Source organism: Jaminaea rosea, assembly GCF_003144245.1.
Source record: "Jaminaea rosea strain MCA 5214 unplaced genomic scaffold BDZ90scaffold_8, whole genome shotgun sequence".
Classification (NCBI taxonomy): Eukaryota; Fungi; Basidiomycota; class Exobasidiomycetes; order Microstromatales; genus Jaminaea; species Jaminaea rosea.
Genome location: NW_020289982.1, coordinates 174,809 through 187,019, shown reverse-complemented (window position 1 = coordinate 187,019; position 12,211 = coordinate 174,809). Strand labels below are relative to the sequence as shown.

Genomic DNA, 12,211 nt, shown 5'->3' with positions numbered 1-12,211 from the left:
GGTGGCCACGCAGCCTTCCTACGCAGCGCCTGCACCAGTACCACGACGCTGACCCGCAGCCTTGATGAGATTGGTAGCGAAGCTGGACGTTTGAGGGGCTGTGGAAGCGGTGCCAGGGCCTCCTCGCTGGGCAGCGGCGCCTGCTGGCGGATGAAGCAGGAAGGAGCAAGACGATCAGCGCGAGGTGAGGTGACGCGGGTCTTGCGCGACACGCTTACCCACCCCTATTGCCCGCAATGCCCCACGCTCCTCCCGCCTTTTTCTGTGCAGCCGCCGAACCAGCAGGCGACGCTGTGCCCTGCTCGCTCTGGTAGATGGTCGGGTTCTCTGCGCGCGTGTGGCGACATGCTCGAATCAGTGGCCCAGCCTGCCCTCGATGTCGTCCACCCAGCGCGACAAGACTCACCACGCTGTGCAGCGGCCCATCTCAATGCGAGGAAGTCCTGCGCCTGCGCTCCGTTGAAGGGAGGCGGCGCAGACGATGATGCTGGTCTCGATGCCATTGCGAGCAAGAGGGCGGTGCGAAGCAACACATCGAGCGGGAGTCGGCGCCTCTGTCCGTGCGTTTCTCCTCCACACGCGGGTACAATGAGGAATGAAGAAACGTTCATAAACAATCACTTTGACCAAACTGCCAGAACGGCAAGATGGCCGAGCGGTCTAAGGCGCTGTGTTAAGGAATCCTTTGGATCCTCGACGATTCGCAGTTCTTCGGAGCATGGGTTCGAATCCCATTCTTGTCAACGTGCGCGTGCGCATCCCTTCTCTTTTGTCTCCCTACGCTCACGCGTCTTGCGAGGGGGAGCGCGAGCGAAGCTGGCAAGACGATGTTGCGAGCGATTCCTTTTCGTGTTGCATTGCTGTCCAGCGGGCGAAGGTGGCGAGGAGCCTCAGACGTCACTGGCGCTGCGAGAAGGGTCTGCAGATGTAGAGCCAACGAGGAACCGTTCAAGCTTGTTCTCGGTCCGCCGATGTACGTCTCTGTCTATCCTGTGCATGTACTTGCCAGAATAATCAGATGATTAGCGTGGGTGGTTCTCCTCACTCCCACCCATCATGTCGATCGCAGTGCTTGCTCAACTCGCGGCGTCTCCTCGGCATCCTTTGGAACGCCGGCCAGGGGCTCGCGCAGATCAACGAATGTCAGCAGCGATTCTCTGCAACGGCCCCGTTCGTAGTCGACGCCTCCACCATCTCACGATGACAGCGGGGATCAGGGTGGGCCTATGTCGACGCTGAGCCCCCCAATCACGCTCTTATGAGGTCTGCTGAGGCTAGATCACATTACTCGTGCCGCATTGCCGCACCGTATAATCCGGGATCGCTTCGCCGCCACCGCACCCACATCGCTCCTAGCCGGCAAGTGCCCAATACTAGCCGACAACGCTACACATATCCCACCACCGACGTTCTTGCCTCAATCTGGTGCGCTCCCATGCTCCGTTCGCGTCTCCTCGCTACTTCTGCTTCTGAGTGTCCTCCGCATTCGCACCATCTGAACCCCTCTTGGCCCGCCAGACAATAGTGAGGTCTCGAATCCGCTGCCACTGGTAATAGGCGGTGTACCACCTGCTGAAGATGGAAGGGAGAAGCCAGATTACAGCCACCGTGCAGACCGGGTATGCCGCTGTTGCCAGCGGGTTCCAACCTCTGTTCATTGCTTCCCACGCGAAAAACGGGCACAACCCCCCAAGGTACATCGCCGAAAAGATGACTGCAAGTTCAAAGTTCTCGCTGTGACGCTTGGACCGTGGAGCGCTTGGTGAGGTGCGGCGGCGCAAGTCGGCAACGCCAGCATTGCCATTGTCGATGACTTCGGCTTCGGCCACCTTGTCGATGTAGTCTTTCTCGCAGACGACGATAATGTTGGGCTGGACGAAGCGTGGAAGCTGGTGTAGAAGTACGAGCGCCGTAATCACCAGGACGATAGTGTCCGCGCTGAGCATGACGGCGGTAGACGTGAGAATGAAGATGAGGTGACGAGTCTGTACGACAACGAGGAGAGGTACGTATTGTGGAATCACATCGTCATCGCATGTAAAGCATGTCGGCTGCGCCATCGCCTAGGAGACTGGCTGCTAGCGCAAAAGGTGTTCCTGCCGCGCTGCTGTGCGGGCTGGCAGACCAGGAAGCCAAAACAGATGGAGAAACGGGGAATTGAACCCCGGGCCTCATGCAAACCGTGACGATTTCTGCTAAGCAAGCGCTCTACCCCTGAGCTATTTCCCCAGCTTGTAGAGGTGGCTTCAGAGGTATCCTATGAACCCATGCAACCAATCAATCGCGTCTGACGCACCGTCACAGCCGCTGCTCCCTTCTGATTAGCGCTGCCACTGCCTCCTGCTTGGAGGCCAAGGATGTCAGCACCATTAAGGTGTGCAGCGCTGAGCCGCGTTGAGCTGATGCTCTTGTGGCGGCGGATTCACTTCGCGATGCCAAGCGTTTCGGGCTCACACCTTCATCGACTTGAGATGCACGTCAATCGGAGCCCGGCGAGTAAGAGTGTATGCATGCTACGCGCTCTTTGCGCTCAAATGATGGTGGTACAATTTCGCCTCATCCCTCTCCTCTCCGCCTCATGAATACCTGACCCTCGCATTCCCACTCGCCCTCGCCTTGACTTCCCCCTTCCTCGCCGCGCTCCTAAATGCAACCGGGTTGCCTGCCACCCTATCCACCCCACCTCGTCTCGCAAAGGCCCCCTTGCCCAGTCGAATGACAGAATTCTGCGTCGTGCCCTTAAGAGGTTGCGGCTCGAAGAAGCGAGAGCGCTGCTGCTGCGCCTTGCCGCCTGTGGCTCTCGAAGTAGTCTCGCCGGCTGCGGGGGCCCCTGGCATCGAGAGGGAAGGAGCCATGCCGGCCATCAGCCTCCTGCCTTTGACAGGAGGGGTCAAGAGCCTACCCCTCGGCTGCATGTCCTTCCACTCTCCCGTCGCCATGCGTTCCTCGTCCACTACTACCGCTCCGCCGTCGAGCTGATCCTCTGCCCTCAGCCTGAACAAGTGCTCATTTGCGCGCGAGAGCAACGACGCCAACCTTGCATCCCTCCCATCAGGAAAGCGGAGAAGTTGTGCGATCCTTGTGCGTGTTTGAGGGAGGAAGCGCGAGTCCTTCTCCGGGTTGGGGCAGGTCAATGGCGTGATGGCCGTCATGCTCGCCGACGAGGAGCTGCTGCTGCGCTTCTTTCCCTCCATGAATACCTGCCTAGCCATACACCTCGCCGTCAACTCCAGTCTTAGATCTCCCTTGTCGTTATCCACCAACTCCAAAAGCGCTCGCGGAGCATGGTCCCCTGGTCGATTGCCGTAGAGGTGCAACCTCGTATAGCCCCCCGGTCTCTCCGCATAGCGCTTCGCCAGTTTGTGCAAGATGGTATCATCGGCCGCTGAAAAGACGTAGCCCTTTGCTGCATACCACTGCTGGTCGTGACCCCTCCTCTGCTCATCGTGCGATCGTTTCAAAGCGGTAATGACCTTCTCTGCCTCGCGTTGCGCCTCCTTTGCCTTGGCGACTGTAGTCTGAATGCGCTCGTGGTGGAAGAGGGAGGTGACGAGGTTACGCAGCAGGTGATTGCGATGCCCTGATGTGCGGGACAGTTTACGGAAGGCGAGGCCTTTCATTGCGAGCGAGCGAACCGAGGTGAGGAGTTGGAGTTGGAGGTGTTCAAGTGAGGAGCAAAGGTGAGCTCCATCTTCTCAGCCTCGCCGACGGACAGAGGGAGACGAAGTCGTGCCACGTGGTCTGCGTGCTGCTCGCCGACCTGAGCCGCGCGTTGGTCATCGATGTGGCCCTGTGGCCGGCCGTCTCGACCGTGCGATGGGATGACAGGCGGCGGTTTAACTTCAATCTTCCTTCTCCACCCAACTCATCGTCACTACCAACAGCACAACTTCACCACTTTGCCATCGCAACAATGGTCGCACCCACTCTTCGTCTCGCTGCCTCTTCCCTCGTCCGCCAGCGCATGCCCGTCATGGCTGCTACCGCTGCCCCTCGCCTCGCTGCGCCTTCAATGCTGCGCACCGCCGCTCCTCGCGCCGTTGCCCCAACCTCGTTCGCAGTCGCTCGCCGCGGATACGCCTCGTCATCGGGTCTCAGCCAGCAGGAGATCCAGAACCGCATCGTTGAGATCCTCAAGAGCTTCGAGAAGGTGGACCCGGCAAAGGTCAACGCTGAGGCGTCCTTCACTAGCACGCTTGGGTTGGACAGCTTGGATGCCGTCGAGGTTGTCATGGCTATTGAGGAGGAGTGAGTCGCGGGAGGGCGCGCAGGTGTACAGGAATGAGCACGAGCTGACCGTTTCTTCTCCACCCTTCTCCTTACGCAACCTTTCACTCCCGCGTTGTTTCAGGTTCAACATCGTGAGTGCTCGCTGCTCATTGCTCGATCGCGAGTCCAATCTCTACTCGCTGCTGACTGACTTCGCCTCATTTGACCCCTCGACCACTCGCAGGAGATCCCTGACGCAGACGCCGATGCGATCACCACCGTCGGCCAGGCCATCGAGTACATCTCCAAGACCCCCGAGGCTCAGTAAATGATGGGACGGACAAAGGGAAGGGAGCACGAAGAGGATGGGTGATCGTGTGGATGACGGAGCGGCAGAGCGGCGGAGGATGCAGTGCCGACGAGAGAAGAGCTATCGCCGCAGCCTCAAAGCTGTGGCTGAGAGCGAAACAGGCTCGTGGGCGAGATCGTTGCAGCGAAGGACTTGGTCTCGTCTTTTGCAAATGGCAACTGGCGCCTCCTCGCTGGAACAGGGGAGGGAAAGGCACGCAGGCATACCGTTGGTCAACCACTCCTCAATCTCCCGCTTCTTCGACGCTCCTCCTTTGCTCGCCTACCCAAATACGAGTCATGACAGAACAGACACATTCGCTGAGGAAGGTGAAGGCGGAAGGGGGCGGGCGGCACACATTCACACGATAGCTCGAGATTGCTGCTGCTGACATGTTGCAGCGCTGAGGTTGGTAACGGAAAGTCAGAGCAGATGAGTATTCCACAGTATTGCCCTCGAAGGCTGCCTCGAAAACGATCGCGTCCCTACTCTCCACTCGCTGCCACCCACTCCTTCCCTCTCGGCCATGCGTTCCCCGCTCCTCTCTTCCCTGTTGGCTCGTCTCGCCCGCTCAGAACGCACTTCCGATCCTCAGCGCCTCCAACTTCTTGTTTACATCGGCAGGAGTCCTCTCACCCTCCAAACCCTCAGCAATCCCCGCCTGCCTCTGATGCGCTAGCAACCCGAAAGTCTCGCAGAGATCGCCATCCACACACGCCTTGACAGGCACGTAGCTCCCCCTGTACGCCAGATGGTCTCGCCCCACCAGCGAGCACGACGCGGACCCAGGAGCTGTTGCTGATGGGCCAGAGGAAGAGGAAGAGGGCGACGTAGTCCGCATGTGCATCTCGAGGGTGCTGAGCATCTCTACGTCTTCTCGACTAGCAAAGGGTACCAATACTCCGACGGTGCCGCCCAGGCAGGTGTAAACTACCGCTTCCCGTCCTCCGGGGCTGAGCGCCGCCCTCTGTAAGCTCGTCACCACGTCCCCGACGTGGAAGTGGGCGAGGAGCTCACACTTGGTTGGTGCGCCCTGCAGGAAGGGCTTCTCGTGCAGGACGGTCAATCCAGTCGGGTCCTCGTCGACATCATGGCTAGCCTGACTGGGTACCCTGTTGACGAACACGTTCCCAAACTTGTCGCCTGCAATGACGGTATCGTAGTCCAGCATGAGCATGGCGCTCGCACCCGAGATCCATCGCGGGACTGTATCGTCTGCGAAGATGACGAGGCGAGGTTGTTGCCCTGCCGGGTCCCCTGCTGCCACCCCGGTCGTCATCCCCGCCTTGTAGCTGACAAAGAAGGTGGACTCCTGCGCATCCCCCACGACGATACGCGTCGGACCTTGCGTATCCAGCGCGACGATGGCTGTGGGGAAATTGCGGTTCTCCACCTTGCGAAGGAGCTTCTTTTTGCCCAAATCGTAGATGCGCAACGCTTTGCCCACGCCGGCGAGGAGACGGCCTTGGAAGGGACGGAGGGCGAGAGCCACATCGTCTACTTCTGTCTTGTGGAGGAGCTCCAATGTGCGCCCATTTGAGCCCGCGACGAGACGATACGTGGTGAGGAAGGCTTGCGCGTGTGAGCGCGGTGTGACCGTCGCGGCTCGCGCGGAGCTGACGATCAGGAAGATCTCCGGCTGCCCCGTCGTCGGGTCAATGGAGTTGGCGAACGGCACGAGCGCAACGTTGAAGGCTGCCTCATTCCCCTCCAGCTCAACGACATGCGTCGTCTCCCTCGCCTTCGCGTCCACGACACGGATACAGCTAGCCCAGTTCCCTGCTTCAGCTCGGAGGGGCCCAAACTCCACTGGGTCGAGGTCAAGCACTCCTCGCTCTCCCACTTTTGGCTCTCGAGTGAGGGAGGCTATTCGCTTCTCCTTTTCCGAGGGTGAGAGGGTACGATGATCCGCCTCTGCGATGTAGAAGAGCCCGCTGCCGTCCGGATGGGCCACCATGCGCCTCGGCGTGTAGGAGAGGGCAACAGAGTCTGCTTTCAACTTCGTACCCAGCGTGGGGACGGTAAAGATTCGCAGCGACCCGCCCACGATCCCAATCAAGCCGTCAGGACACATCTCTGCGCTAAAGGTCCACGCATGATCCAGGGCGTCGAAGCAGAGCGGCGTGAAGTGGGTGCGAGCTTGATGTGCGTAGTTGAGCCAAGGCCGTGAGCTCAATGCGAGCACGGCCGGTGCCCCGCCTTGTAGCTTGATACGGACGAGTCGCACGGGCTTGGCACCGAGGAAGCGGGTTCGTGTGTCTGTCAGCTGGCCAGAGATGGGGTCCAGAACCGTACGCAGTAGTACTCCGTTCTTCAGGCCAATGTTGACGAACAAGGTGGGGTGATTGCGATCGACGGTCACGTCCTGCATCTCGGCGATACAGATGCTGTGCGGCGGGGCTGTGAGGGCTTGGATGCTGATAGGCGACAGAGTCGACTCTGGGTCCAAGGAGACGATGCGCACCGTCTGGTCTTCACAACCAACGGCGAGGTAGGGCGTACGTTGTCTGCCCTGCGGCACGTCCCCTATGCTGAGAGCCACAATGGGCGCGCCCATGGATTTGCGTTCCTGATACTCGTTGAGCTGCCCGTCGAGATCTTGCTCGAAGTAGACGATCTCGTTTGTTGGAGCCAAGGCAACGACGACTTGCCGTGAGTTGGTGGCCGCAGCTACGATGCTCGTCTGCTCGCCATCGGGCATAGGAGGGGCCGCCCACTCTACCACACGACGGTCTGCCATGATGTGTCTGATGCCTTTTGGATGGACCTGTAGCAGAGCAGAGGCGCCAAGCTGCTGGACGGCCAGCGTCGGCGCAGAGGTGAGGAAGCCAGAGTCGCTCACCTCCTCGATCGTCTCGCCAATCGATAGGACGAGCGTCCCATTGACGAAGCTGAGCACGATGTAGGAGTCATACTCGTCCTGCTCGCTCAGCTTCGTCGTCCAGATCGCATTGGGAATACCAGGCAAATCAGAACTGACAGCCTCCTGCACCTCTAGGCCGTGCTGCAGCATCTTGAATGTGCTTCTCGGCCCGCGCCCACACAGCGTGAAGATTTGCGGCGTGTCTCCTCCGAGGAGGTTGAGCACCTTTGCGTCCAGTATGGGGTCGAGAGCGGGCAGATCGTCGGTAAGGAGCAGATTGTCCAATGGACGAGGTGTAAAAGTGGGCGGCTCGACCTTGACCTCGGTCATCCCCAACTCGGGTAGATCCGCACTAGAATACGTCGGCACTTCATCGTCGTCCCCCAGCTTCTGAAAGGAGTACAGAGCCGACCCGCCAAACTCTGCTGCCACGAACAGGAAACCCGCGCGCAGGATGACGAGGGAAGAGGCGAGGGGCACAGTGTCGAAGTACTTGATCTTGAGGGCTCGCACATCCTCGTCTTGGTGGTCTATGGTGAGCTTGAAGAGGTCCCCATCCTCATTCTGGAGGAGGAAGAAGAAGGCATTCTTCATTCGGTGGCATACCGAAGAGACGACGATGTTGCCTCGGCGTGGCGCGCTTGAGGAGCTGGAGGCGCCATTGTCATCGAGAGGGTTGAGGCGCCTTGGCATAGGCACGCGATGCTCCTCCCCTACGCTGTGTTTGTAGGTGATGTAGTCCTCTGAGCATACCAGTACCCCTCCTGGACCCTCCCATCGCTCCGTATTCTGGTTGTACCCTCCGGGCACCTGAACGAGGTGATTGGCCGTCTTCTCTACAGGGGAGGACCATCTCCTCACTACGTGATTGAGACCCAAGTCGAGCTCGTAGTACGTGAGCAACTTCTGCGTGGCTTCTGCCGCCTCGCCCGTCGAGTCTCTGTCGGCCTCCTCGTAGTCGACCTCGAGTGCTGCGAAAGTAGGGTTCTCGTAGCCTACATCGAGCCCTACGAGGGCATGGATAATCGCATTGGGCTTATGCGCCTCGAGCGGGCTGCTGATGGTGAGATTGGCAGCTGCGTCCCTGTTCAGAATGTAGACCAGCTTCGACTTCTCCATCGCCCCAATCATTGCTGCCCTCCCCTTGGGATCCGTCGCAATATACTGGCCCGGTACGATTCTCCTCGACCCTGAACGACCAAAGGTCTCCTGATGCACGACGACAAATGCATTTGCCTTGACGTCAAGCTCAGCAATGGTGATGCGGCCCGAGTCAGATCCGACGATGAGGTAGTCTTTGCTTCCTCCTGTCAGGCGGAAGCTAGCGAGGCTACGCACGACGCCAAAGGTGTGCTGCTCGAAGATGGCATGCGCCTTGCCGCTCACTGTGGTGTCCGGGCGGAGCAGTTCGAGCTTGCAGCCACCACGGCAGACGACGATCTCCTGCTTGCGGGTGCCAGAGAATTGGCCGGCTACAGCGACTGTCGCTGCTGAGGGCGGCGAGAGGGTCAGGTTATAGAGGTGCATCGCGGCGGCGGAGGGCAGGTGGCCAAGGAGATGCTGAAGAAGAAGGAAGGAAGGAAGGGAGGGGGCCGACGCCGCCGTCGTCGTCAGGTCAAACTCTGCGTCGTACGCTCTACGAGTCCACGTAGGCGAAGCAAGACGAGCAACGGAGCCTTGAAAGACGGCGAGGATGACAATGACGAGGAAGTAGAATGTCGTCTGCGAAGATCTCAAGCTGAGCTGCACGAGCGGATGGGCCGTCGTGCTCCCGTCTCTCCTCTCCGTCCGTCTCCTCGCCGTGGCTGCTTCACGCTCCACACCACCTCAACCTCACGCAACGCTGATGTCTACGAGTGATCTGGCTGAATGATTAAAAGAAGGTCTGTTGGAGACCTTGAGGTGACCTGTTGGAGGTCGTAAAGAGATACAGAAGAAACGACAAAAGAGAAACACGAGATCTGACAACCAGGTTGGACTGAGAGCTAGGAGAACAGGTTGGACTGGACTAAATACACGAATCGTCTATGGGAAGAGGATATAGAGGAAGGAGTGCGAGGGAGAGGAGAGGGGGTGGACCGAAGGGTGACACGATGGGAAGGGATAGTAGATGATGTGAGACTTTTGTGGGGGAGGAGCCAGAGGCGGGCGAAATGACGGCGGAGAGCTGACTTTGCTCGCCTACTCGTCGCGTCCCCTCTTCCCTTTACCGTTCTGAGATCGCTGAGAGGAAGAGCCAGAGCCACCAGCCTCAGCCGTGCCGACGCCACGAGGACGCAGCCCAGTATCCCTCGCATCGCCGTTCTGAGCATTGGCGAACATCATCATCTGCTGTTGTTGCTGTGCGTCCTTGAAGTGAGGCGGCATCATGCCTGCTGCAGCGGCCATTTGCGGTGAGACGAAGCCCATAGCTCCTGCTAGACCACCTCCGCCCAATGCATTCGCGTTGGTCGCAACACCGTTGCCTCCTGGTCTGATGGTGATGAGGCTCTTGAGCCAGCCGTTCTCGGTCGTAAGCGCAGAGTTCTGCTCCTCCAATTCCCTCACCCTGCCCTCGAGCTCCTTCGTAGTTTGCTCGAGCGCTTGCTCGCGTGCCTTTTTCTTGATACGGAAGCGAGCGGACGCAGCAGTGTTGCGGCGACGCTTGTCCTCTTCGATGGCGAGGCGATTGGCCTCTGCGTCGGCCTCTGGATTGCCCGTGTCGATGAGCTGGAGAGGGGGGATTTCCTCGCGGGCTGCACGACCAATCTCTGCTTCTTCTGCGGCGATTGCAGCAGCTTCAGCGGCCGCTTTGGCTTTCTCTGACTTGCTTGCCGATGCAGAGGAGACGCGACGCTTCTTGCCCGACGCTTTGGAGGAGGTGGAGCCGGACGCCTTGGTGTGCTTCGCGCTGTCGTCCTCAAGCTCGTCGTCTGACGGCGTATTGGATGAACCCCGCTGTGACTGCCACGAAGAGCGGTGTTGCTGTTGCTGCTGCTGCTGCTGCTGCTGTTGTTGTTGAGCATCCACGGCATTCGGCATGAACTGGCCGAGCATCCCCATGCCGCCAAAACCGCCCGCTCCACCAAAGGCAGGATTGAAGCCGCTCATACCCATCATGCCCTGCGCGAAGGGATTCTGCACTCCGGAGAGGAGTTGTTGGAAGGCGAGGGCTTGCAAGAGGTCAGGAGACATGGACGGCACACCGCCGAAATTGCCCAGAGCATTGAATGAGGCGGACTGCTGCTGTTGCTGCTGCTGCTGATGAGCTTGCTGATGAGGCTGGGACTGAAGTTGAGGCTGAGCCGCTTGCTGCTGCTGTTGACGACCATCGTCGCTGGCGCTGAACGCAGAGAAGGCGTTCTGGCCTACGGAGAAAGGCAGAGATGAGTCACCGCTACCGTTTCCGCTGCCGCCAGCATTGCCCGAGGTACCATTTGGCGTCGAGTTCTCGGCATTGCGACGAGCAAGCTCATCGCGGAACCCCGTACTCCGTCCAGGCCTACGCCCTTCACCCGCAGCAGAAGAAGGCGGAGCAAAGTACTGGCTCTGCTGATGCTGATCAGCCTGCTGCTTGTGGTCGCGATGCGTGGGCTCAGCAGGGACGCCGTCATGTCCAGCTACGTCGCCATTGCCATTGTTGCCGCCCCCGTTGCCTTGGGCAACGCCATTTTGCTGCCCATTCTGATTGCCCCCACTCCCGCTGGGCTGGTTCTGGTCGTCGTCCTTGTCCTCGTCGAGGAGCAGAGCATGGCCTGTAGGCCCATCGAAGGAGAAATTGGCGTTGGTCCAGAGGGCGAGCTGGTCGGCAAAGTTGGCACTGGCGGTGCTCTCGGCATCGGCTCCTGTCGATTCATCGCCGTCGAATGCGTTTAGGCCAGCGAGGATGGAGGTAGGCTGCTGATTGACGTTGGTGTCCTTGTCAGGCGACGTCTGATCAGAGGGCGTCTTTTCAGCCTCGCCCAGGCTGGGAGGGAAATAGAAGTTTTGGTTCGAGGAAGCCATCCTGTCGTTGAGTCACGAAGGTGAATTCGAGCGGGGGGCAGTACGATTTCGATGATCACGAATCGGTCCTTTGTTTTTAACCCCGAGGGGTAGCCGCAACAACGCTCGGCGGGAAGATGAGTATGATCTCGATCGCAAAGGGAGTAAGGCGGCGATGCGATGCGACGTTGAGATGGTAGCGTGGGGATCAATGCGAAGAAGTCGAGGTGGAATGATATCGCGGGGGATAGGACAACTTGCTGCCGCTTGCTGCGCTTGCGCCTGCCTCCAAGCCTGCCTTGGCTTCGACTCATGCGCCCTTGAAGCCGTCGCTGACCGAGACCGAGAGGCCGTCACTGAGCTCGCCTCGAACCTTTGGGCCGGACGCCGCTTCAGCCTGCCGCCCGCCCATGCCGTCGTTCTATTCCAGCGACCGTGGGTGGGCCCAAATTCATTGGGCAGCAGGCGGCGCGGCACTGGGTCAGAGCGGCAAGGCTGCAGCGCCGCGACTGAACTCACGCTGAGCAGCCGCACATGGCAAGCAGGGTGAGCGGGCGGGCGGGCTGAAACGGGAGCGAGAGATGGGCGAGGAGCCAGCCGTATTCAAGCAACGGTGACGACGGCGACGATGGTGGCAAGTAAATGCGCAGCTTCTCGGTGAAGAGAATGGTTGAGCTCAGGGACTGGTCGGCGAGTGTCATGGAGGGGGTGGCGATCCTGCGCTTGGAGTGGCCCAGCAATGAGCAGTGGCATCCAGGGGACCCAACCCCAAGTGGTGACAGGCAGGCAGCAGAGGATCACGCTTAACAGGAAACATAGCAAAGATC

General features: G+C 59.6%; 6 protein-coding genes and 2 non-coding genes across 8 annotated transcripts; 2 read left to right on the top strand and 6 right to left on the bottom strand.

Moving 5' to 3' along the window:
* Positions 1–18: 18 nt before the first annotated feature.
* Positions 19–503, bottom strand: BDZ90DRAFT_260713 (hypothetical protein; the record flags this gene model as incomplete). The annotated part of the gene is made up of 3 exons (XM_025508283.1): positions 19–143; positions 223–327; positions 407–503. The coding sequence occupies 3 exons, from the start codon at positions 501–503 to the stop codon at positions 19–21; spliced, it is 327 nt and encodes a 108-aa protein (XP_025361649.1).
* A 138-nt stretch (positions 504–641) lies between these two features.
* On the top strand, positions 642–743 carry BDZ90DRAFT_t32. Its single transcript has one exon. It is a non-coding gene; the product is annotated as a tRNA-Leu (tRNA).
* Positions 744–1,257: 514 nt separating this feature from the next.
* On the bottom strand, positions 1,258–2,226 carry BDZ90DRAFT_232608 (hypothetical protein). Its single transcript, XM_025506323.1, has one exon. It carries the CDS (start codon positions 2,058–2,060, stop codon positions 1,458–1,460), a length of 603 nt encoding a protein of 200 aa, XP_025361648.1. The 5' UTR covers positions 2,061–2,226; the 3' UTR covers positions 1,258–1,457.
* On the bottom strand, positions 2,143–2,229 carry BDZ90DRAFT_t30. Its single transcript has one exon. It is a non-coding gene; the product is annotated as a tRNA-Ala (tRNA).
* Positions 2,230–2,489: 260 nt separating this feature from the next.
* Positions 2,490–3,647, bottom strand: BDZ90DRAFT_232607 (ribosomal protein L17). The gene has a single exon (XM_025506322.1). The coding sequence runs from the start codon at positions 3,618–3,620 to the stop codon at positions 2,577–2,579; it is 1,044 nt and encodes a 347-aa protein (XP_025361647.1). The 5' UTR covers positions 3,621–3,647; the 3' UTR covers positions 2,490–2,576.
* A 266-nt stretch (positions 3,648–3,913) lies between these two features.
* BDZ90DRAFT_221088 (acyl carrier protein) lies at positions 3,914–4,537 on the top strand (the record flags this gene model as incomplete). The annotated part of the gene is made up of 3 exons (XM_025504459.1): positions 3,914–4,248; positions 4,352–4,361; positions 4,454–4,537. The coding sequence occupies 3 exons, from the start codon at positions 3,914–3,916 to the stop codon at positions 4,535–4,537; spliced, it is 429 nt and encodes a 142-aa protein (XP_025361646.1).
* A 592-nt stretch (positions 4,538–5,129) lies between these two features.
* BDZ90DRAFT_252970 (Pre-mRNA-splicing factor RSE1) lies at positions 5,130–8,948 on the bottom strand (the record flags this gene model as incomplete). The annotated part of the gene is made up of 1 exon (XM_025507778.1): positions 5,130–8,948. One exon carries the CDS (start codon positions 8,946–8,948, stop codon positions 5,130–5,132), a length of 3,819 nt encoding a protein of 1,272 aa, XP_025361645.1.
* A 304-nt stretch (positions 8,949–9,252) lies between these two features.
* On the bottom strand, positions 9,253–11,764 carry BDZ90DRAFT_183881 (hypothetical protein). The gene has a single exon (XM_025503799.1). The coding sequence runs from the start codon at positions 11,403–11,405 to the stop codon at positions 9,603–9,605; it is 1,803 nt and encodes a 600-aa protein (XP_025361644.1). The 5' UTR covers positions 11,406–11,764; the 3' UTR covers positions 9,253–9,602.
* Between the last annotated feature and the right edge of the window lie 447 nt (positions 11,765–12,211).